Source organism: Mercenaria mercenaria, chromosome 17, assembly GCF_021730395.1.
Source record: "Mercenaria mercenaria strain notata chromosome 17, MADL_Memer_1, whole genome shotgun sequence".
Classification (NCBI taxonomy): Eukaryota; Metazoa; Mollusca; class Bivalvia; order Venerida; family Veneridae; genus Mercenaria; species Mercenaria mercenaria.
The window spans coordinates 10,866,064-10,893,804 of NC_069377.1; the positions used below are offsets into that span (position 1 = coordinate 10,866,064).

The following is a 27,741-nucleotide window of genomic DNA, read 5'->3' on the forward strand; positions in this document are numbered from 1 at the left end:
TCACAGAATTGTACTTAGAGAAGCTATCCAAAAGCTCTGCTGAATGTGGTTGTCTGACCTATTTAAAAAATAATTTTTTTTACTCAAACCAACTGAATAAATCAGAATTAATTACTGTAATACCAATTATTCTGCATGAATCATATTTCATGAAGTTGAAAAGTCCTAATCTTAGTCATTAAAACTTCCAAAGAAATTAATTAAATATTCGTCTTTTGCGACCACACATTTCTGAAAATTTTCACCAATAAAGATGAATACAATAAAGATGTAAGTACTATTTGAGTTAACTGTAATACAGTAAATCCATCCTTTTTTTACATTTCTACAAATATTTTATATTTTTAACAGACTGCCACAAAGGTGAGTAACACTACTTCATTCCTTTAAGTTTTAAATGTAAAACTTGTATATAAAACTATCTAGGTGATAAAACATAGACTTACGCCGACAGAGAACTACCAGCTGATTTCCTGAGGTCCCAAACCCTTATACAGCTATCTAGACCACCTGTAAAATATAACTCAACAATTTAAATCATTCATGATGTTAACAATATCAAATTACTTAAGTAAGCATGATAGAAAACTTTGTCAAATTAGGATTTTGGCAAAATAAGTTCTACGTTCTCTACAGAAATACACTACAAGCAGACAATGTAAGTGTTTTAAATGCAAAATTTATTTTTTAAAACACAGCACATTCTCTAAAATGCTTATTCTACTTATTCCTTGCAATCTGGCAGTATAAATACCCTGAAATCATTTGTATTTACGAACAGGTAAAATTCCAAACCATTTTCAATTCAAAAGTTGAAGTCCATGTATTCATATCCCTACAAAATAGACACTTTGCCCAAAACCGCAGAATTTCATGCTCACAAAATTAAATGATTTCATAGTACTACCAAAAAGTAAAGAATATACCAAAATGAAAATTCAGTTAAAGGGAGGTAACAAAATCAATAACATGAACCATTTCCCAAACCCTGCCACAAGTAATTGCAGGAAATTTAAATGTATCTAACCTGGAAACATAGCATTGGATAGGAAACACTATTTTCATTTGTCCATTACTAGTATAACATTTTTATATATGGGTGTTAGGATAGGTATGAATCTGTTTCATTTGCTTTTCACCGTATGAAACGGAAAGTTTAAAAATATGAGTATGTAATCAGCCTTACCTAATAGCAATTAGGGGTATAAATTCTAAAAAAAGTTACCTGAAGCTAGTGTGGAGCTGTTCTGGTTAAAAGAGAGAGAATATATGGTATCAGTATGTCCTCTGAACTCTTTAAACAGCAGCCCATTCCGGAGATCCCAAACTCGTATCCGTCTGTCCTCACCTAGATTATGATGAATATGATGATAAACATTATTCTAATAAAAGATTTTACAAACTATGCTAAAATTGACACAATATAACTTGCTGGAAACTTTTAAAGCCTGATATTTAGTTTAAAAAAATCCTTGTAATTTGTTAAAATATATTAACAACTGAAATTTTGCAGAATATACAGAGGGTGCTATATTTGAACAAGGTTTCATTAAATTCTACGAAATATTTGAAAAAACTTGAGTGAAAAGTATTTTTAGCTGTTCAAAGCCAAAGTCTAAGCTTTTATGAATATGGGCAAAGGTCTCAATTAATGGCAAATCTGGAAAGTATCAATGACTCACAAACCTGCTGATGCCAGCAGCATGCCATTTGGTGAGAATGCAAGTGCAAGTATCGAACTCTTGTGTCCCGGCAGCAGACGTACAGATTTCCCATCCTGAACACTCCACATCCGAACAGTCTTATCACCTGACCCAGTCGCTACATAGTTGCTGTTTGGATGGAATCTTACACACTGAAAACCAACAAAAAAAAACACATTACCTGTGTTAATTTGTAATAAAATACAATATGGACAAAAAAAGACAAGTTGAAAATAGGAGCACTAAAATACCAGGGTATACATATAAAGAGTAACATAAAATTATATATAGAGTCAGTCTAAGGTATATTTACACTAATGTACTCAACAACATGTCTGAAGTTAGAGTACTAAGAGCCTAACTTCAAAGGGCTTGACTAAGCAAGTTGCAAGACTGCAAGACAAAATTTTACTCCCTCGGTCTGTTTTTGAAGGATTTACAATGTAGGAGAAAAGCATTACAGAGTCTTACACTTTATTAGTCATTGTACTATCAAATAAGAAAGGATTGCGACTAACTGTAGAGGGGTCAATTATAAACCATAAAGCCCTTGTAGAAACTGTACCTTGGCAGGGTTTAAGACCCTAGTTTGAGAGAATGTACACTATGTGATCCCTCAACAGGTGACAATTTTCTCCATCTCTTTGATGTAGATTTTCTGTTTATCAAAGGAAAAATATCTCAAAGCTATTTCTAATTTGAATAAGCTAAGACAGACAAGAACTGTCTGAGGACTGCAAGGCTAGACAATTCAACAGCCTTACCACTAAAGAAAATTAACTGAATGAATGTATAAGTTGAAAAGGAGGCATAACGTTACGGAGTTAAGGAACCTGTAAAATGCATATCAGCTCATCAGATCTCTGCTACATTGTTAATGTTCTTATGTATTTCACTAAACAAACAACGGTTGTCTATAAAGAATTATTAAGCTTCCATCCCACTTTTCCAAATATCATCCAACACAATTCTTTATACACATATATCCTGTTACTTTTCATTTTTTTCCCAATTTAGACAATTCATGGAGATATTTTCCCAATTAACCAGTTCTAGCGGCATTCCAAAAATGATGAAAAATGGCGTGACAATGTAAATAATAATTGAACTTACATCAACATCGTATGTGTGTCCTACAAAACTCCTTATCGGGTAAGTTCTTTCAGATGACCATAATTTAGCAGTTTGGTCATGTGAACAGCTGGCAAAATAATCTCCCATTGCACTGAAAGCATAAAAACATATATACTGTGTAACAAAGACATTTATGACAACAGTATGAAACAAATATTAATTCTTTGCTTTTAAAATGTTTGTTTTGTTGGATTTAAAATCACAAGCTCAATATAAGCATTCTTGCATATCAGATGTTTACCATGGTTCCCTAGCTTGTCTCGGGGTACCTTGTTGAACATCTGATGAATGAGAATGAATATAGGTCACAAAACAACTTTCTAGCTTCTAATGGTGGAGGAAGACCCAAGTGTCTCCTCAGTGCTTATATTTCAGGCACAGCTAGATTCCTGGACTGAACCACCAACCTTTGTCAGGCGCAGCTGGGTTCCTGGATAGAACCACCATCCTTCTTATAGGATATCCTAAGCTAAGGTCAAACCCACAAATATACAGGGATTTCAATTCAACAATATCAAGTTTTATATGTATATCAAGTGCCATTTAACGATCATTTATCATATTCCAGTACAGATTCAGTGTTTTACAGCTTCTTTCAGGTTTGTATATTATTATGGAAAAGAATCATTGAGGAGATTATCTATGACGTCAGCGATTTAGCTGCTACAAAGCTTCACTAAATACACTGGATGCGAAATACGCAAAACCTTAATAGCTGAAGAATGTAACATCGCAGGCAAAATCACAGGTAATTTAAGCAGGTAAGGTAAGACTGCTCACAAACTGGGCAAATAACTGATCATTTATCCTCAGCACAAACTACCATGCTTTACGACCGTGAGCATAATTCACGTTCCTCCATACACAATTAACAACATACTACTAACTACAGAATTCTGTTACAACAAAAAACGCTAAACATAAAAGTAGTGAGAAAAATTATTCTATTGCTAATATATTACCGTATCATTTAAGAAACTTTTTGTATAAGCGAAGTGGCGAACATAATAAATAGAAATCATTAAATCTATGAAAAGATCTGCACTACACCTTGTATCTAGATCCCATACAGGATAGTTATGTCCCCTGTATACCGCAGCATTAGTCTGTTTCTCTATGTCCCATAGCCTCACTGCAACAAGAACAGTAATTGAGCTGCACCATGAGAAAACCAACATAGTGCATTTGCAACCAGCATGGATCTATGCTGTTCGCATTCAAAGCCTATTGCAATTAGAGAAACCGTTAGCGAACAGCATGGATCCTGACCAGAGCCTGGATCTATGCTGGTCGCAAATACACTATGTTGGTTTTCTTATGGCGCTGCTCAATTATCAATCACAAACAAATGTTACACAAAAGTTGGCATAACAAATCAATACTGAGATTTACAATCTCAATACTTCATAAAACAGAAACTATTCTAATTTATATCTACATGTAATTTTCTTTCTACAACAACAAAAGAGACAGAATCATATTACCAGTGATATGTAGAATTTCACTTTACATTTTTAACAATAAATCAGTCCAAGAATTTGGTAATTCTCCATGTTTTAAGAACCAGAACTTATGACGTAACATCATTTATCCGGATCACAGAGAATAAGGCCTGGACCTAGCTCACCAAATGTTCATCATGACACAAGTAAATGGCAAAACTGACAAAACTAAATCTAAAGGTTATAACTAAAATGCTGACATATATATGAAAACGTTCCAAAAATGTCAAAATAATCTGCTTGAAATTTGCGGATTTCATAAATTGTTGAAAATGCCTAAAAACAAATCACACAAACCTTATCTTTTATTCAAGTCATTGATAAAATGGGATGATTTATCTACACGATGCTTACCTGTTGTATCATCAGAGCAGGTAAACAGAAACTTTGAGTCCCAGGAGAACCTGGCTTGATACACACTTCCTGTATGGCCCTTTAATACAACACATTCTTTCTCTTCACTGAAAAAAAAAATCCCACCAATTGTGAGTCATAATACTTAACAAGAGTGCCAGACTGTCACAAAATACGCCCATCAGATGAAAACTGTTTGACTTAAGAGAGCGGACAAGGCTAAATTCGCAGTTTTTCAAGTAATTCAAGGGCCATAATCCAAGAGTGCCTCAGGCAATTTGAGTGGTTATCAAACTTGGCTGAGATATTATGCCCAAAAACATTGTCAGCAAGTTTGTTGAAGATTGGATGAAGACTGTTTGACTTAGAAAGCTGACATGCTTTGGACGCTCCCCGCCCGCCTGCATGGGTGTTCACATAATTCCCATCACACATACCACTTTTTATCCTCTTCATCTTCTAAAACCTTTAGATAATTGGCTGCAAGATGGATCACTGACGGACCATCACTGTTATCCACAGCAGGAAATAGTCCCGGGTTCAGCTTCCACAATCTCACAGAACTATCCTCGAAACCTCCACTCAGATATATACTGTTGGCAGATGTTGAGGAGCAGCAAAGCCTGAAATACAAATACTGTATAACCTCTGTTTAAGATACCTCCAAAGAGCAGAGGTGGAATAATGTCAGGGATAGACTGAATTACTAATGTTAGATGAACTTGTGTCCCAGACTTTTTACCATTCTTTAAAAAGTTTTGTTTACCTTCTGTATATGAGCCGTGCCATGAGAAAACCAACATACTGCATTTGCAACCAGCATGGATCAAGACCAGCCTGCACATCCGCGCAGTCCAGTCAGGATCCATGCTGTTTGCTAACGGTTTCTCTAATTGCAATAGGCTATGAAAGCAAACAGCATGGATCCTGACCAGACTGCACGGATGCGCAGGCTGGTCTGGATCCATGCTGGTCGCAAAGCCACTATGCTGGTTTTCTCATGGCGTGGCTCATATGTTCACTCTGAAAAAAAAAAAGAGGACTGAATAAAATATGTTTAAATCAAAGGCAGATATTTTCTGTCCAGTTTGATACAGTACAGCACAACTTGTATCAAGAGACCATCTATAGAAAAGGTTAAAAGCTGTCTCTCAAACATGCAGTACACCTTGTTAGCAGGGTAGACTCAGATTTATTGAACTTTATAGAAGAATACATTTTTTTCAGAAAGAAGGGAAATATTTTCACTGACAATTTTCAGTGCTTCTCCAATTGGCATAAAATAATATGACAGTAACCCTATGGTCTTACATGAAATGATCATGCAGCTTACCCTTGATACGCATTGAGGAAACTGTAGAAGCATATAGAAGGTAATCCAGGTGGCCCATCTCTCACTTCCTTAATGATCTGTTTCAAACTTGACAAGCCTAAATCATCTTGTACCACCTTGTTGTCCGGAATCACCGCTGGTGAGATAGGTTGCTGCTGACGATTTTCTAGCTTCTCATCCTGAAGGCCTAGTACAGGGCTTGCGTCAGTCTTCACTGTAACATGAAGCAAATTATCATAATATGAAGCAAATTATTGTAACATGAAGAAAATTACCGTAACATAAAGCAATTTTCTGTATCATGAAGAAAATTACCTTAACACAAAGCAATTTTCTGTAACAAGAAGCAAATTACTATTATATGAAGCAAATTACTGTAACAACTAACAAAATTGAAGCAAATTACTGTTATATGAAGCAAATTACTGTAATATGAAGCAAATTACTATAACATGAAGCAAATTGCTTTAATATGAAGCAAATCACTGTAATACAAAGCAAATTACTGTAACATGAAGCAAATTACTGTAACACTGCAAATAAAATATCAAAACAAGCTTTGGAATATAAAGTTATTTAAATCGGATGTAACGAAAAAAAATCTCACAGCTTAAGTCAAAAAGAGCATTTCTAGCTTCAAGTATTTTAGAAGCACCCATAGTGCAATTTGAAAAGTATTGTTTTGTACATTTACTTTAGTCAAAGAAATAACTAGTAAAAAATTGCCTGAATAAATAACAGGATTTATAAGAGCCAAGAAAGATAAAATTAGAACATTTTAAAGGAATGGTGGAAATTAAAAGAAAAAAGTTTTATCTGGAGATTACCTATAAATATGTTTTCATTTTGAAAATTAAGATAAACATAATTATTAAAAGAAAAATCCTAATTTTCCAATAATGTAGCACAAAAATGAAATAAAAAGCAGAAGATATTTTTAGTCCAATCAGCATAGGATTTACATACTAAGAAAATTAAGAAAATGGCCCTAAATTTTCAGATTTTTCTTAATTTAAAGACAACAATGTAGAAAGGCTAGCTTTTATTAGAGTGATGTATAATATAATAAAAGCAAAAAAGATGCCAACACTGTGTGACACATGCCCACTGAAAATGCTTGATAGCATGAACTATATGGTTAAAGCTGGGGCAAACTCAAAAATGATAAACAAACACAATAGTCCCAAAAACATGTGCATGTCTACTTCATACTGAAGATGTATACTAACAGGAAAGGTCTGATACCAATAGCATATACAGCAAAGATTGGGAACAGGAAAGGTTTTGATACCAATAGTATGTCGTATAGCAGGTTATTTCTACTGGGGTGATATTTCTGCGTTTCTGCGGTCTCTCGGTATAATTGCAAAATTATTTGCAGCAGACTATTTACCCAACAAAACTTTAAACCACAAAACAAGAGGGCCAAGATGGCCCTAGGTTGCTCACCTGAGAAACAAACCATAACGGTGTAAACATGTTTGACCTAGTGATTTCATGGAAACAAATATTCTGGCAAACTTTCATTAGGATTGGACCCAAAATGTGGTCTCTTGAGTTTAAACAAATATTTTTTTTATATGACCTAGTGACCTAGTTTTTGACCCCAGATTACCCATTTTCGAACTTGGCCTAGATTTCATCATGGCAACCATTCAGACCAAATTTCATGAGGATCAAGTGAAAAATACAGCCTCTATCGCATACACAAGGTTTTTCTTTGATTTGACCTAGTGACCTAGTTTTTGATCCAAGAAGACCCATTTCCGAACTTAGCCTAGATTTCATCAAGGTTATCATTCTGACAAAAAATCATTAAGATCAGTTGAAAAATACAGCCTCTATCCCATACACAAGGTTTTTTTCTTATTTTATCTAGTGACCTAGTTTTTGACCCAAGAAGTCCCATTTTCGAAATTAGCCTAGATTTCATCAAGGTTATCATTCTGACAAAATTTTATGAAGATCAGCTGAAAAATACAGCCTCTTTCGCATACACAAACTAAATGTGGACGGACAGACGACAGACAGACAGACAGACGACAGGCGCCGGACGCCGGACATTGAGTGATCACAAAAACCCAGGTGAGCTAAAAATCTGCATTTTTCCACCACCATTGTTTTAAGCTACGTTACCCAAGGTAATCAAGTTCACAATTGGATGGTTTAATTATTGGAAATTACCATTTTCATTTATCAATTACCGCTAATTGTATAACTGAGTGTGATGGTCAATAAAATTCCTAACTGTTAATCCCACAGAATTTTTTTTATGTGAATGAAATAAACTGAGTGAATTTCACGTGACTTGTTCTTATTATACCAATATATTTATGCCAATAAACTTTGAAACATGAAACTTGGTATACCGTAGTTTGCAGTTGTAGTTTGTACAATTGTTGTTGGACTTTACGATACTTAAAGCAATTTGCTAACATATATTTTTTTCAATTCACATGTAATTATATCTTACAATGTTTTCATTAAAAGCAGGGTTACAGCAGTAACCTGTAATTTAGTTCAATGTTTTTCATGCGCTAGTCATTCTCACGACGACGCGTCATTCGGGGAATTACCTCCTCCTTGGCATCAAAAACGCAGAAATTTCTCTTCCTTTTATGTGAAAACACAGAAAGAAAACACGCAGAAATTTATTCCACAATTTTTGAGACCAAAACGCAGAATTTTTTTACCGCAGAAATAACGCTATATGGTATACAGAAGACATCTTGAACAGGAAAGGTCTGATACCAATAGCATATACAGTAGACATTGTGAACAGGAAAGTTCTGATACCAATAGCATAAACAGTAGACATTGTGAACAGGAAAGGTCTGATACCAATAGCATAAACAGTAGACATTGTGAACAGGAAACGTCTGATACCAATAGCATATACAGTAGACATTGTGAACAGGAAAGGTCTGATACCAACAGCATAAACAGTAGACATTGTGAACAGGAAAGGTCTGATACCAATATAGCATAAACAGTAGACATTGTGAACAGGTAAGGTCTGATACCAATAGCATATACTGTAGACATTGTGAACAGGAAAGGTCTAATACCAATAGCATATACAGTAGACATTGGGAAAGGAAAGGTCTGATACCAATATAGCATATACAGTAGACATTGTGAACAGGTAAGGTCTGATACCAATAGCATATACTGTAGACATTGTGAACAGGAAAGGTCTAATACTAATAGCATATACAGTAGACATTCTGAACAGGAAAGGTCTGATACCAATAGCATATACAGTAGACATTGTGAACAGGAAAGGTCTGATACAAATAGCATATACACTAGACATTGTGAACAGGAAAGGTCTGATACCAATAGCATATACAGAAGACATTGTGAACAGGAAATGTCTGATACCAATAGCATAAACAGTAGACATTGTGAACAGGAAAGGTCTGATACAAATAGCATATACAGTAGACATTGGGAACAGGAAAGGTCTGATACCAATAGCATATACAGTAGACATTGGGAACAGGTAAGGTCTGATACCAATAGCATAAACAGTAGACATTGTGAACAGGAAAGGTCTGATACCAATAGCATATACAGTAGACATTGTGAACAGGTAAGGTCTGATACAAATAGCATATACAGTAGACATTGTGAACAGGTAAGGTCTGATACCAATAGCATATACAGTAGACATTGTGAACAGGTAAGGTCTGATACAAATAGCATATACAGTAGACATTGTGAACAGGAAAGGTCTGATACCAATAGCATATACAGTAGACATTGTGAACAGGTAAGGTCTGATACCAATAGCATATACAGTAGACATTGGGAACAGGAAAGGTCTGATACAAATAGCATATACAGTAGACATTGGGAACAGAAAAGATCTGATACCAATAGCATAAACAGTAGATTTTGGGAACAGGAAAGGTCTGATACCAATAGCATAAACAGCAGACCTTCAGAACAGGAAAGGTGTGATACCAATAGCATATACAGTAGACATTGTGAACAGGTAAGGTCTGATACAAATAGCATATACAGTAGACATTGTGAACAGGAAAGATCTGATACAAATAGCATATACAGTAGACATTGGGAAGAGAAAAGATCTGATACCAATAGCATAAACAGTAGATTTTGGGAACAGGAAAGGTCTGATACCAATAGCATAAACAGCAGACCTTCAGAACAGGAAAGTTCTGATACCAATAGCATAAACAGCAGACATTGCAAACAGGGAAGGTTTGGTTTAAACAATATTTATTTTCCAAATATGTATCATACAAACATATATTAATGTGATAGGATTGAGGAGTAAGCTAAAAGCTTGTATTAAAACCTCTTTCCTGGGAAGGTTTGATACCAATAGCATAAACAGTAGACATTGTGAACAGGGAAGGTTTGTTACCAATAGCATAAACAGCAGACCTTGGGAACAGGAAAGTTCTGATACCAATAGCATAAACAGGAGACATTGGGACAGGGAAGGTTTGATACCAATAGCACAAACAGCAGACATTGGAAACAGGGAAGGTTTAATACTAACAGCATAAACAGTAGACATTGGGAACAGGAAAGGTCTGATACCAATAGCATAAACAGCAAACGTTGTGAACAGGAAAGGTCTGTTAGCAACAGCATAAACAGTAGACATTGTGAACAGGAAAGGTCTGATACCATATATACAGTAGACATTGTGACAGGAAAGGTCTGATACCAATAACATATAGAGTAGACATTGTGAACAGGAAAGGTCTGATACCAATAACATATAGACATTGTGAACAGGAAAGGTCTGATACCAATAACATATAGAGTAGACATTGTGAACAGGAAAGGTCTGATACCAATAGCATATACAGTAGACATTGTGACATGAAAGGTCTGATACCAATAACATATAGAGTAGACATTGTGAACAGGAAAGGTCTGATACCAATAGCATATACAGTAGACATTGGGAACAGGAAAGGTCTGATACCAACAGCATATACAGTAGACATTGTGAACAGGAAAGGTCTGGTACCAATAGCATATACAGTAGACACTGGGAACAGGAAAGATCTGATACCAATAGCATATACAGTAGACACTGGGAACAGGAAAGATCTGATACCAATAGCATATACAGTAGACATTGTGAACAGGAAAGTTCTGATACCAATAGCATAAACAGTAGACATTGTGAACAGGAAAGGTCTGATACCAATAGCATAAACAGTAGACATTGTGAACAGGAAAGTTCTGATACCAATAGCATATACAGTAGACATTGTGAACAGGAAAGGTTTGATACCAACAGCATAAACAGTAGACATTGTGAACAGGAAAGGTCTGATACCAATATAGCATAAACAGTAGACATTGTGAACAGGTAAGGTCTGATACCAATAGCATATACTGTAGACATTGTGAACAGGAAAGATCTAATACCAATAGCATATACAGTAGACATTGGGAAAGGAAAGGTTTGATACCAATATAGCATATACAGTAGACATTGTGAACAGGTAAGGTCTGATACCAATAGCATATACTGTAGACATTGTGAACAGGAAAGGTCTAATACTAATAGCATATACAGTAGACATTCTGAACAGGAAAGGTCTGATACCAATAGCATATACAGTAGACATTGTGAACAGGAAAGGTCTGATACCAATAGCATATACAGTAGACATTGTGAACAGGAAAGGTCTGATACCAATAGCATAAACAGTAGACATTGTGAACAGGAAAGGTCTGATACCAATAGCATATACAGTAGACATTGGGAACAGGAAAGGTCTGATACCAATAGCATATACAGTAGACATTGGGAACAGGAAAGGTCTGATACCAATAGCATATACAGTAGACATTGTGAACAGGAAAGGTCTGATACCAATAGCATATACAGTAGACATTGGGAACAGGTAAGGTCTGATACCAATAGCATATACAGTAGACATTGGGAACAGGAAAGGTCTGATACCAATAGCATATACAGTAGACATTGGGAACAGGAAAGGTCTGATACAAATAGCATATACAGTAGACATTGTGAACAGGAAAGATCTGATACAAATAGCATATACAGTAGACATTGGGAACAGAAAAGATCTGATACCAATAGCATAAACAGTAGATTTTGGGAACAGGAAAGGTCTGATACCAATAGCATAAACAGCAGACCTTCAGAACAGGAAAGTTCTGATACCAATAGCATAAACAGCAGACATTGCAAACAGGGAAGGTTTGGTTTAAACAATATTTATTTTCCAAATATGTATCATACAAACATATATTAATGTGATAGGATTGAGGAGTAAGCTAAAAGCTTGTATTAAAACCTCTTTCCTGGGAAGGTTTGATACCAATAGCATAAACAGTAGACATTGTGAACAGGGAAGGTTTGTTACCAATGGCATAAACAGCAGACATTGGGAACAGGAAAGTTCTGATACCAATAGCATAAACAGGAGACATTGGGACAGGGAAGGTTTGATACCAATAGCACAAACAGCAGACATTGGGAACAGGGAAGGTTTAATACTAACAGCATAAACAGTAGACATTGGGAACAGGAAAGGTCTGATACCAATAGCATAAACAGCAAACGTTGTGAACAGGAAAGGTCTGATAGCAACAGCATAAACAGTAGACATTGTGAACAGGAAAGGTCTGATATCATATATACAGTAGACATTGTGACAGGAAAGGTCTGATACCAATAACATATAGAGTAGACATTGTGAACAGGAAAGGTCTGATACCAATAACATATAGAGTAGACATTGTGAACAGGAAAGGTCTGATACCAATAACATATAGAGTAGACATTGTGAACAGGAAAGGTCTGATACCAATAGCATATACAGTAGACATTGTGACAGGAAAGGTCTGATACCAATAACATATAGAGTAGACATTGTGATCAGGAAAGGTCTGATATCAATAGCATATACAGTAGACATTGTGAACAGGAAAGGTCTGATACAAATAGCATATACAGTAGACATTGGGAACAGGAAAGGTCTAATACCAATAGCATATACAGTAGACATTGTGAACAGGAAAGGTCTGATACCAATAGCATATACAGTAGACATTGTGAACAGGTAAGGTCTGATACCAATAGCATATACAGTAGACATTGGGAACAGGAAAGGTCTGATACCAATAGCATATACAGTAGACATTGGGAACAGGAAAGGTCTGATACAAATAGCATATACAGTAGACATTGTGAACAGGAAAGATCTGATACAATAGCATATACATAGACATTGGGAAGAGAAAAGATCTGATACCAATAGCATAAACAGTAGATTTTGGAACAGAAAGGTCTGATACCAATAGCATAAACAGCAGACCTTCAGAACAGAAAGTTCTGATACAATAGCATAAACAGCAGACATTGCAAACAGGGAAGGTTTGGTTTAAACAATATTTATTTTCCAAATATGTATCATACAAACATTATTAATGTGATAGGATTGAGGAGTAAGCTAAAAGCTTGTATTAAAACCTCTTTCTGGAAGGTTTGATACCAATAGCATAAACAGTAGACATTGTGAACAGGGAAGGTTGTTACCATGGCATAAACAGCAGACATTGGAACAGGAAAGTTCTGATACCAATAGCATAACAGGAGACATTGGGACAGGGAAGGTTTGATACCATAGCACAAACAGCAGACATTGGGAACAGGGAAGGTTTAATACTAACAGCATAAACAGTAGACATTGGGAACAGGAAAGGTCTGATACCAATAGCATAAACAGCAAACGTTGTGAACAGGAAAGGTCTGATAGCAACAGCATAAACAGTAGACATTGTGAACAGGAAAGGTCTGATACCATATATACAGTAGACATTGTGACAGGAAAGGTCTGATACCAATAACATATACAGTAGACATTGGGAACAGGAAAGGTCTGATACCAATAACATATAGAGTAGACATTGTGAACAGGAAAGGTCTGATACCAATAACATATAGAGTAGACATTGTGAACAGGAAAGGTCTGATACCAATAGCATATACAGTAGACATTGTAACAGGAAAGGTCTGATACCAATAACATATAGAGTAGACATTGTGAACAGGAAAGGTCTGATACCAATAGCATATACAGTAGACATTGGGAACAGGAAAGGTCTGATACCAACAGCATATACAGTAGACATAGTGAACAGGAAAGGTCTGATACCAATAGCATATACAGTATACATTGGAAACAGGAAAGGTCTGATACCAATAGCATATACAGTAGACATTGTGAACAGGAAAGGTCTGATACCAATAGCATATACAGTAGACATTAGGAACAGGAAAGGTCTGATACCAATAGCATATACAGTAGACATTTTGAACAGGAAAGGTCTGATACCAATAGCATATACAGTAGACATTGTGAACAGGAAAGGTCTGATACCAATAGCATATACAGTAGACATTGGGAACAGGGATGTTCTGATACAAACAGCAAATACAGCTTTGATTTGGAAACAGGAAATTCTGATACCAATAGCATATATGGATTTGTGAACAGGAGATTCTGATACCAATAGCATTTTTAAATTAATGATTTACAGCTGGGATTTGGGAACACTGGATTCCAATACTAACAGCATATACACCGGGAAATTTCAATACATTACCAATAGAATGTACAACAATGATTTGGGTAAAGGAGGAGTCTGTTACAATAAATGGGAATGAAAGTTTTCAATTTTACAATATAAGGAAAATACATAATTAATCCTGTGATATTTAAAAAAAAAAACAGCATGAGCCTATCAATTTTGATTGTATGCTGGTCTCAAAATACCATTTCCAGAAAATGTATAACTTTGGGAAAATGTGCAAACAAATACTGAGAATGTAATGCAAACAACAATATGCAAAACAACCAATGTCAATGTAACAAAAAACTACAAGCTCTAAATATTACATGCATGCTGTAATAGGCTGTGCAAGCAAACCAAGGCTCAAGTTAGAGCTCTTATATTTCAGATTATAATCGTCAAGAAATCTTGAATTTCATTCCTATTCCAATAACTGTCGAGACATTTCTATTGTCATTCTAAGGGTCAAGATCACAATGCTGAATGGTTCAATTCATCCCTCTTGACTAACTTTACGACTTCCCCCAACCTGCCCGCCCGCCACTCCCCCCAGCTACCTCTCACTTAATCCAGATGACAAGCTAGAACACTATCAGCAATTCCCTTTGGTAAGTGCCATTTTAAGCTGTGTAATTATCAGTTATGAAATTTTTATGCATTTTTTTTTCAACATATTTTGGATTTGTGCCAATTTTCAATAAAATTTCTGTAAAGTAATTTGGAAATTTTTCCATTTTTCAACTTTGTCTCCAAAAGGTAATTCAATATAATATACATGTATCAATTTTCAAAAGTATTTCAGTAATATAAATAGAGTGTGTGCCATTTTTTAACATGATTTTAGAATCAGTAATTTGGATACATGTATGTGCAGATTTACAACAGTATTTCCATAAAGAAATTAGCATTTTTGAAAATTTTTCAATAAAATTCCAATGTATTTTGAACCAATTTTTGACAATATTTCATACTACATGTATTGCTTGTTTGTTCCTAGCTTATGCCATAAATTTTTAATCCTAATTTCCCCCTTTGTTCCTAGCTTAACCCTTGAATTTTCTAGTCCTGATTTCCAACTTTGTTCCTAGCTTCTAATCCTAATTTCCCCCTTTGCTCCCAGCTAAAGCCATGAATTTTCTAATCCTAATTTCCCCCTTTACCCCTAGCTAAAGCCATGAATTTTCTTATCCTAATTTCCCCCTTTGTTCCTAGCTTAAGCCATGAATTTTCTAATCCTAATTTCCCCCTTTGTTCCTAGCTTAAGCCATGAATTTTCTTATCCTAATTTCCCCCTTTGTTCCTAGCTTAAGCCTTGAAAGCAATATAAAACTCAAGAGTTTACCCTGCTCGAATGGTGTGGTAGCTCTACTGTACACGCCTGCAACTACATAAACTATGCATTCTTAACATAAAGCTATACACATTACAATGTGTAAAGCTAGAATCACACTGCCCCGGATGGGCTTGCTAATGGAGTTCGGATCCCCATCCCCGGATTGCTCCGGATGTGTAAGAAAAAAAAAGAGTTTTGCGAATTCGTTACATTATAAATGTCTAAAGCAATCATAACAGAATCTTAATTAACCTTATAAGAACCGGAATAAAACCATAATAGCTCGTATTTTTTTACCACAGTGATTGTCTTCTGGACTGTTACGATCTTTCCAGACTGTATTTCTTACGGATACCGTATATTATCCATGGCAAAATTTTGAGCATGTTCAATACTTCGCACCCTTGCATCCGGATGCCTCCGATTTCTAAATGGATACATCGGATGACTTATAAATTTAAGAGTTCTATGGATGCTATCCGTAACTCATCCGCAAGCCCATCCGTGGCAGTGTGATTCTAGCTTAAGTTAAAAGTAAGTGTAAGATAAAAAGAATGTGCTGAGTTTATAAAATAAAATACTAAATTGTCACCTGTCATAAAAACTAAGGACTTTGCTTCATATCTTGCAACTATACAATAGAAGCCATGCATGTTGCTTTTCCAATTTAATGGTCACCATTCATTTTTTTTTTCCTGAAAAACTGGAGTACACTGGAATTTCCTAGTCCATGAGACTTTTGCAAACCATTAAAGTTTTAATATCTAAAAGTCATCCTGCTGGAAAACCAACACTGGTGACTATTATTTACTATCTTGTAAGAAAACATAAGGCCATTTTTTCTATGAAAAGTCACACTGAGAAGCTAAAAAATTATGGCTACAAACAATTTTAGAAACAAAGTTATAAACCCAATCCACTCCAGATTAAAATAGGAAATGGGAAAAGCATTCTGTAATAACTTACAAAATAGATATGAAAATGCATGCATTATAACTTTAATACCTGCAAAACAACTCTGCATTATTTTATCATTCATTTGTTTAAACTTAGTTAATCTTTACCCTGCTAAATTTCTAAAATGGACTGGTCTGTCATTCAATTTGGGCAGTACCATTTATTATTCGAAGGGGTGTTCACTGAAACTTTAATGACTGAATAGCAAACAGTGCAGACCATGATCCTGTGACTTGGTCTTCAGTGGTCGCAAAAGCAGAATCACATACTGCCAGCAGACTAAAGGTTAAGGTATCAACCAGAAACTGATGAGCAGCTCAAGGTCACCACAACCTTGACCTTTGACTTACTGATTTGAAAACCAATCATCAGCTCAAAGTTACTGCGACCTTGACCTTTGAGCTACCAACCTCAAAATCAATTTGGGACATCTACTGGTCCAGCCAACCTGCCTACCTAGCTGAAGCTCCTTGGCTGAAGTGTTCTTCAGTTATACCAGAAATCAGGGGACAGACAGACAGATTAACAGAGATAGGAATGGTCCCATATGCCACCTATTGGAGGCATTAAAAAATTGTTTTAATCATTTACATTGTGGACTACTCCTCTGTTCAAATTACCGTATATCAGGATTTTTTGGCAAGTATCTAATTTTCGCTATATTCGCGTGCCCCTGAATATTTCGAAAAATAGACCAGCAAAAAATTCAATACAAGAAATTCGTGAGTTTCTGTAACTGGATTTCCAACTTTCGATTTGCTTCCCGGCATCTTCTTAAATAGTATACGTTGTGTTATCCAGGTATCAGATCAATACCTATACCAATATCCAATGATACAATAATACCATAATTGTATTCCCGGGGATACTAAGCAAACATTTACAGTAAATAACAAATCTTTAGTGACTGAGTGAGCGAAGTTCGGCACATACACAGGTATATAGCATCATAAATCTCAGACAAATAGAGTAACGTCCCTTTGCCAGCAGAAGTAGCGCAAAATAAGAGTAGAGTATAACAAATTCGTTAAAATTAGATTCGCTAAAATTAAATTAATGCCAAAATCGTGAAATTTGCCACACGCAAAAAAAACCTGATATACAGTATGTCACTGCAGTTGGGCCTTTTACAGTACATTATGTATACATGTACATGTTTATTTGCATCGTTTTTAAAACAGTTACTATATTCCAAAGAATTCTGGTTCTCTAGTAAAAGGTTCAGTCCCTTGGAACTGAAGATACCAAGTTTTAACTGCAGTTTCAATGCTTTAATGTATAGGAGATTTTATGGACCCCCTTTTTTATTCTTTATAGTATTTGTGTTAACACAGTTAGTTAAATTGCAGGTATTAAAGACAAAACATAATTATCTAAATATACAAGAATATATTAAGGTAGTTCTGCATGTTTTGATTTAATCCTGATTTTCAAAGGATCATGCTATATTTTTCTATGATAAGGTCAAATAAAATGCCAATTAACGCATATAACAGAAAATTTGCCATTTTTTCATGACATGTTGTTCGTTTCTGTATGCCAGACCCCATTTTATTTCCGGCTCTCAAGACAAGTAATGTGAAGTAATAACTTCCGGTAAAATAACATGCAGAACAACCATAAGCACTATAACTGTTAGAAGCAATTAAAACCTCTACAAAAAACATAGGACAAAATATTGAACTTGCAATGTTTGTACAATGGTGGGATGAATGTGGAACAAGTCTAAGTGCTTCTCTATCTATATGCATTTAGAATTCTTTCACATTCACTCCTCAACATGTACCCATCAATGTACAGAATCTAAAATTTAGACAGATATACAGGTGCAGATTTCAAAATTTATGTAAAATGTTTCGAAATTTTGAAAACATTTGTTATTTGTTTTGAAGTCTCAAAATATATAGGAACTGTAATAATGTAGAAATCAAGCTGTGAAGAAGACTGTTATAAATTGTTGCACACACTGTCCAGTTCTGGTAAGGTTTATATACTAAGAAAGTGGTTAATGAGAGATTTTAATTTGGGTTTTACAAAGCAGAAAATTTGAGAAGAACAGTACAGGTTATATGGCGCCAAACATTGTAATTCTGAAATTTTTGACATACATGTATAAGATGGATATTTGTGCAAAGTTTGATAAAAAAAAATAATTAAATTTCTACGTACAAAGATGAATACAAGCCCAGTATTTTTATTAATGCTAAATTAAAATAGATCCAGTTCAGATATTGAACATTTTCTCTCAGAACTTTATTGTCTGCATTTGAACCCTTCAGGGTATCTGTATTATTTTTATAGATGATAATTCCAGCCACATTTTTTTTAAGTCTAACAAAATTCTAGCACTTGAAAAAGAAAAACAAGAGGGCCATGATGGCCCTATACCGCTCACCTGTTATCATTGCACTTGAGGACAAGGTCCTCAGAAAAAATATCTAAGTCCAAAGGACAGGAACAACAAAGGGAAGGAATTTAACCAAAAAGAAAAAAAATCTTACAAGGTATAGATATGTTAAAATACACCTAAAAATTGGAGGTACCATCCATGTTGTACCACAGAAAACTGGTCTCGTGTTTTCCCTACGGCCAATAATAAAAAAGTTACTAAAATAAGCTATTTATAGTAAGGTAAAAGGGAAGTAATTAAAAAAAAAAATATTGTAAGTGGACAAAAGAAGGATCTGTCAAATAAATCTGTTGACATAAATGAAATTTCAGATCAGTATCTTCATAAGTTATGGAGATATAACAATTTGTATTTGAAATAAAGGGAGGTAATTTGACATAAAATCAGTCCATAGTTATCTACCCTGATTGTCTCAGTCCAACTAATAACAATAATGAAATTTCAAATAAGTCCTGTAAGTACTTACTGATATAAATCCATTTTGATTACAATCAGGGGAGGTAATCAGATATAAAATAACTCCTGAACATATGATTGGATCTGATTTGTCATGGAATCCAAGATTTATTGTTGTTGAAGATATTTTGGAAGTTTGTATCAAATAAAACCATAAATGAAGTCTCTATATGGCCGCAAAAGCCAAAATAGCCAATTTTGGACCTTTAAGGGGCCATAACTCTGGAACCCAAGATGGAATCTGGCCAGTTGAAGAAAGGAAGCAAGATCTTGTGGTGATACAAGTTGTGTGCAAGTTGGATTAAAATCAAATCATAAATGAAGCTGCTATTGTGCAGACAAGGTCAAAATAGCTAATTTTAGCCCTTTCAGGGGCCATAACTCTGGAACCCATTACGGGATCTGGCCGTTTCAAGAAAGGAACCGAAATCTTTTGGTGACACAAGTTTTGTGCAAGTTTGATTAAATTCAAATCATAAATGAAGCTGCTATTGTGCAGACAAGGTCAAAATAGCTAATTCTGGCCCTTTCAGGGGCCATAACTCTGGAACCCATAAAGAAATCTCACCAGTTCAAGAAAGGAACTGAGACCTTATGGTGATACAAGTTGTGTGCAAGTTTGGTTAAAATCAAATCATAAATGAAGCTGCTATTGTGCAGACAAGGTCAAAATAGCTAATTCTGGCCCTTTCAGGGGCCATAACTCTGGAACCCATAATGGAATCTGGCCAGTTCAAGAAAGGAACCGAGATCTTATGGTGATACAAGTTGTGTGCCAGTTTGGTAAAATTCAAATCATAAATAAAGCTGCTATTGTGCAGACAAGGTCAAAATAGCTAATTTTGGCCCTTTCAGGGGCCATAACTCTGGAACCCATAATGGGTTCTGGCCAGTTCAAGAAAGGAACCGTGATCTTATGGTGATACAAGTTGTGTGCAAGTTTGGTTAAAATAAAATCATAAATGAAACCACTATCGTGCAGACAAGAAATTGTTGACGGACGCACGGACGGACGCACGGACGGACTGACGACGGACGACGGACGAAGTGTGATCACAAAAGCTCACCTTGTCACTATGTGACAGGTGAGCTAAAAACAAGACAACATGCAAAAATAATTCATAAAACAAGAGCACCGCCTTGCGGGTGCTGACGCTCATCTGATTTTTTTTTGTGTAATAGAAATATTGTCCTACCCATGATTTTCTAAGTCTAAAAAGGGCCATCATTCTTGCAAAAAGCAGGATGGAGTTATGTTTCTTGATGTTCAGTGTCCACTTATGATGGTGAAAAACTGTTGCAAGTTTTAAAGCAATAGCTTTGATAGTTTATGAGAAAAGTTGACTTAAACATAATACTCAACCAAGAAAATGATTTTCTAAGTCCAAAAGGGGCAATAATTATTGCAAAAAGCAGGATGGAGTTATGTTGCTTGCTGTACAGGGTCAGCTTATGATGGTGAACAAGTGTTGCAAGTTTCAAAGCAATAGCTTTGATAGTTTAAGAGAAAAAAGTTGACCTAAACATAAAACTTAACCAAGAAATCTGATATTTTCTAAGTCCAAAAGGGGCCATAAATCTTGCAAAAAGCAGGATGGAGTTATGTTTCTTGCTGTACAGGGTCAACTTATGATGGTGAACAAGTGTTGCAAGTTTTAAAGCAATAGCTTTGACAGTTTAGGAGAAAAGCTGACCTAAACATAAAACTTAACCAAGAAAACTGATTTTCTAAGTCCAAAAGGGGCAATAATTCTTCCAAAAAGCAAGATGGAGTTATGTTTCTTGATGTACAGGGTCTGCTTATGATGGTGAACAAGTATTCCAAGTTTCAAAGCAATAGCTTTGATAGTTTAGGAGAAAAGTTGACCTAAACATAAAACTTAACCAAGAAATCTGATATTTTCTAAGTACAAAAGGGGCCATAAATCTTGCAAAAATCAAGATGGAGTTATGTTTCTTGCTATACAGGGTCAGCTTATGATGGTGAACAAGTATTCCAAGTTTCAAAGCAATAGCTTTGATAGTTTAGGAGAAAAGCTGACCTAAACATAAAACTTAACCAGGCAACGCCGACGCAGACGCCGACGCCGACGCCGACAACCGCTCAAGTGATGACAATAACTCATCATTTTTTTTCAAAAAATCAGATGAGCTAAAAATGTTTCCTCAGCATAATGTTACATAAGCTACCAAGATGATCTGATTTCAAAGTTATCACAAAGCAACTACAGCCTACCTACTCAAAACAAAAAAGCAAATTTAAAGTGATTCACCCATAAAGACAAATCAGAAATTTCCATTCCATAACATATTCTCACAGGTCATTTCAACATATTCTGGCAGTTAATAAAACTAATACTAGCACACGTCTTTGCCGCTTAAGGGAATGCTGAAATCGAATATGGAGAATTTGTAATTGAAACAAAATTGCTGACTTGTATTATGGATGCATCACCTTAATTAACCACCTACCTTGCAACTGTATGTGCTGATTAAGTATCTGCAACAGCATCATGTTGTCTTCAGCCTGTGTAAAGTAAACCATACAGTCATACTGTCAACCCTGAGAGCGGTGGTCTAGTGGCTAAGATGTCAGCCGCTCAACCCGGGGGTCGTGGGTTCGAGCCCCACTATGGTCAAGACCATGAGCTCTCAAATTACACCATTACTGGTTTTTCCAGGAAGCGGACTTGAGAGTGGTTTAAATAAGCTTTAAGCTTTCACCACAATAGAGCTAAAATAAATTAGTATAAACTAAGCCAACCCTTTTAAATTCAAATGAAATTATATTTTCCCAATAAAAGCTTCTTGGTCAAAGTTGGGGATGGAGGCATTTTAGATGAAAAATGAAAAACATGTGTTGAAAAATAACAAAAGCAAACAAGAAGGCCAAATAGGAGAAAAGATAGCCCAAGGTTTCTGTAGGGCCATGACAGGAAAACTAGACCATCCCGTACTGCATTTTTTTTTAAGCAAGATGGCTTTTACAGTATTACTCTAAGAAACAGTTCTGTGAAATAAGTTCTGAACTAGATCAGTGGTTAATGAGGAAATGGTGTTTGAAGACTTTTCTAAGATTCCCCCCCCCACCCACCCCGAGGAAAATATTTAGAAATTATCTACAAAGCTGACCTGCAATTCAGCCTCTTAGAGATGCTGTTCGCTAACGGTTTCTCTAATTGCAATAGGATTTGAAAGCGAACAGCATGGATCCTGACCAGACTGCACGGATGTACAGGCTGGACTGGATCCATGTTAGTCGCAAATGCACTATGTTGGTTTTCTCATGGCGTGGCTCATATATGCAAATAGCTTCTACACAGTATTTTGATTTTTTTAATAATGGCAACTAAGAATGGAATTTTACTACAAGATATATGAAAAAATAATCATATATCAAATTCAACAAAATATACCTTCATAAATCTCTGTAGGCTTTCAAATTTGTTCCTTGGGAGAACCACTTGGTACTTCATATCTCTGAAAAAATAACACATATATTATACAAGTCAGACACAGCCATGTCATTGCAAATTACTTTTGCTACTATTAAACCTGTACAATATCATACATGTACACTTACTGAGTGGCTCGTATGTCAACAGTCAAAACTACTGTACCAGGCCAGACGGCCCATGGTTCTGGTTACCAGTGGCAAAGCCAGTATTCGTTTAACTATTCATAAATTAATTTCTAGTTTAGTTTTCAAATTTATGACTTATTAGCCCAGTAAACAAGTGCTCTGAATACAGTACAATCAAACAGCACAAACAATGGGCCAGCCATTTAATGATTTATCCTTTAGCCTGCTCGTGGCAAGTGATTCTGCCTTGGCAACTAGAGTAGACCAAGATCAGCCTGCACATCTGTGCAGTCTAATCATGGTCTGCACTGTTGGCTGTTTAGTCAGTAAATTTTCAGTGAACACCTCTTTGAATAATAAATGGTACTGCCCAAATTGAATGATGGACCAGTCCATTTCAGAAATTTAGCAGGCTAAAGGCTAAAACAGTCATGTAATAATATATTTTCATAATTTCTTATAACTAGAACCTATGGGAGGCAACAACCTCTATTTTGAGGTTCTTTTTATGCCGAAGATGCTAAAATCCATCAACAAGACTACAAGGTTTTAACTCAATAAATATCTACCAGACACAAGAGATACTTACTTGAATGCCTGGACTTCTTTACATGAAATCATATCAGCTTTAGAGTAGAGCTTTGACAGTTGATCCAGTAAGCTCTGTTGTTCTACATCCGTTTTGAACACGCTACTATGTCGGCTGAAGAATTTGTGAGCTATAAACAGGAAGTAGTTCAATGTTTCATTACACAACGCCATTTTAACTCACAGCTGCTGCTAAACAGATCAATTTGTTAAAGAAATAATATATTTAGAGTTAAAATTCATCAATTTGACTCATTCATCGCTTTCAGCAATTTTAATTGTCAGTACAGTCAATATCTTTACATAAAGACAAAACTTGAGAGAACCAAAATGTGGTTGAAATACACAGCAAATTCTTAGACAAGAAATCAAACTACCGGACTTTCAAGACAGGTTGTCTCTCCAAGAAGCACTGAACAACCCAGAAATAAACTATCTTCCATATGGATGATTTACCAGTTTATTTTATACTCATTGTTTTTGTTTGATTGTGATGAAAGCTTGGAGCTTATCTGAATCACTCTCAAGTCTGCTTTCTGGATAAACCAGTACCGGTGTCATATGAGAAGGCATGGTCACAACCCCAGCAAGGCTTAAACTCATGACCCATGACCCAAGGTTGAGCGGCCGAATCCTTAACCACTAAACCACCACTCCTACCGGTATTTATTTGGATTTTATGGCTCATCAGCAATTTTAGTACAGGGTATATTGTGCCAAACTGGATTAAAAATTGGTTTCACACCTCATTTACATTGAAATAAAAGTACAAGTCAAGGAATCCAAACTTTTTAATTTGCTGGAATCACAGAGATACAGCAAAACCAAGAGTTCAGACCCTGTTAGTCCTCTTTTAGAATCATGCAATGGTAAGACAGTGGTTCTAATTCTTTTCACAAACAAGTTGTCCCACATGCCACATACCTCTGTATCATCAACTCCAAAACACAAACAATTTAATAGTACATTGTATTACGAATTACTCTTTTTTTCACTGATGTAGAATAGCAATCAAAGAACTTGACTACAAGCTGCAATGCTTCTAATCCTTTGCTAATTCTTGCACAAAAACAAGTTTGCACAAAATTATGAAATATCTAATTTGCACGGCCAGAGATCAAACTCTTAACATTTTCAATCAGTGAAAAAATAGTTCCCCACAGGTTACTAGAATAAAATTTCACCTGGTGCTTTGTGTCCATTACTAAGCAACTCTATGTAAATGTGTACAAATACTGGAAACAACAAACATTGTAGGTCTGAGCTCTGTAACACTATCTTCTCACTGAGGAATGTTTTCAACCTGGTGGAAAGAAACAGATTTTACAATACTTTTATTTTGTAGTAAAGCTTATAAATTTCAATGTTAATAGATTATCTGAGCCCCACCATGAGAAAACCAATGCCTATTGCAACTAGAGAAACCATTAGCGAACAGCATGGATTCTGACCAGACTGCATGGATGCACAGGCTGGTCTGGATCCATGCTGGTCGTAAACGCACTATGTTGGTTTTCTCATGGTGCAGCTCATTTACTTTTGTACTGTGAATAAGCTACTGAAATATTCCAGATGGAGAAGCCTTGTATTACACAAGCTTCTATAAATGTGAGTTGGCCTCAGAGTGATTAAAAAATACGACGTATCCATACTTCCTTCACTATCTAATACAAAGTAAAGTAATATATTTGAAGCTATGACAGAAAGAATTAAGCTAACATTTCAGGGTTTAATCAATTCTGCCAAATGTTCTTCTACTTTCTATTACCTGCACAGACTTCGTATTATCATATACTATTATTACCTTTTTAACATCCTTGGAAAAGTGATATCAACTAAACTTTAGACTTATATGTATGTGAGAACAACAGCATCAAATCAGTTAATAAATTATCGATGTTGCCCATTGGAGAGCTGGAGCAGTCTTCTGCGCATGTCCGGAAGTGATTATCAATTTGAGCGCAGGGCAAAAATACACAAATTATTGCATGTCCACACGCATTTAGTGTATAATATGTATAATATACTGACTAAAGGTTAGGGTTAATATCACTATGGTTACAAAATATATACATTTAAGATACTTTTCGTTCAAATTGCTTGAATCCGGTATATACCGGAGTCTGTAATTTATACAGGCGCTCCAGGTCTGCATTGAATCACACTCATAAATTATTACAATACTGTTATTGTTATGCACTCACTGCTGATTCATACCCTAGTCAGGTGATTTTGTTTTGAGTGACTGAATTTTTTATACAGTAAGATTTTGTAGTAAGAAGTATTTGATATTCAGACCTTGTAAATATTTGCTCACAAACTGCAGCATCTCCGGTAATACTGCTAAACGAGAGTGTGTTATCCTGAGTGATCTCCCCTGATGTAGAGCCCTTTAGTGCCATGCTGGGTAGCTGCTGAATCCATCTACATTCTTTTTTCTGTGTTGTTTCACTCTCCTGCAGACATGATGATTTTAAAAATGTAAAAAGTTGTAAATAATCATATTTACATTTTGTCTTGTATATGAAAAAAGCTGAATGTTTTTCTGGCTATAGTTTAGAGATAGACCCTAAAATTTTCAATGATAGTATTACATTAAATAAAGTCTAGAAATTGATTTCCAAGTCCTTGAAATAACCAAAAATGATTTCACAAATGTGAAGTTTATGATAGTTTTGTTAATATCAATAACAGAAGTTTTAATTTTTAATTTAAAGTTGTGATCCACAAAGAATGATAACTCTTGCCTTGGGCTAGTACTTATAAGTAGAGATCTATTAGTTTACTTCCCTTGCAATTACACAATTGAGTGGAAAATGAAAACTGTTTTAGACACAATATCATACTTTCTTGCACAACAAAATCATTTAGGATTTATTCATTTGTGTTTGATTTACCCCTCAAGACATGGTTCCTATGATTCTGTCAACTTACATATCGAGGGTTCAACGCAATAAGGGCGTATCTACATATAATAATCATATGTAGATACGCCCTTATTGCGATGAACCCTCGAATTATGGTAAAAAATTAACTTTTAACAAGCCAATAATAAAACGAAGTACCAGTAGATAATTAATAGTGCAGATAATACAGTTTTGCTTGTATCAAAATGTCACAATAGAACCATTTTTGTAATACAGAACACCTGGTAGGATAAGTAAAGGTGCAATTATATTGATCTCTATTTCCTATGCCTATATAGTTACTGTGTATGTAATATTAAATCCTTAGCCTGCTAAATTTTGACACCGTGCAAATTGTCAACAGTCCGGATAGCGTTGATTAGCGCAACCTGGCGCAGACATGCAATTCAGCTTGATCTTCCTGTGAAATTCGTAACACTGTTTACATGTACTGATACGACCATATTTTAAAATAAATTCGTATTGATACTGCCACATTTTAAAATAAATTCGTCTTGATACGGCCGCATTTTAAAATAAATTCGTATCTGACCTCTAACAAATTCGTAATTACGAAAATACGGCCCTTATCTGGAGCTTTGATTATATTATGTGTAGACATTGTAATTTTCATTTACAATTATTTTCGCTGGAAAAAAAAATGGTCGAAAGTGATTGAGTACGAATGTGAAATATAGAATTTTTCATGTTTTAAGGGCATAAAAGAAAATCTGACATAGTGATAATATTACCGAATATTGTCTTCTTTTCAAGTATTGTGATATTGTAGAATGCAAGTGTTCAGACTTTGTGCGTTTCATTATTTTTCGTGCTGAAAACACATTTTTCATTCATCAACGTCACCAAGTGCTTGATTGGTA

General features: G+C 35.4%; 1 protein-coding gene across 1 annotated transcript; it reads right to left on the bottom strand.

Annotated features, from left to right (window-relative positions):
• Positions 1-27,741, bottom strand: LOC123536393 (TAF5-like RNA polymerase II p300/CBP-associated factor-associated factor 65 kDa subunit 5L). Its single transcript, XM_045319553.2, has 16 exons — positions 27,613-27,741; positions 26,253-26,410; positions 25,139-25,257; positions 23,956-24,085; positions 23,200-23,263; positions 22,256-22,310; positions 15,970-16,005; positions 6,027-6,240; positions 5,131-5,316; positions 4,694-4,800; positions 3,888-3,969; positions 2,817-2,928; positions 1,687-1,855; positions 1,226-1,348; positions 447-510; positions 1-58 (listed from the first exon to the last, which is right to left on the bottom strand). Exons 1-16 carry the CDS (start codon positions 27,709-27,711, stop codon positions 1-3), a joined length of 1,776 nt encoding a protein of 591 aa, XP_045175488.2. The 5' UTR covers positions 27,712-27,741.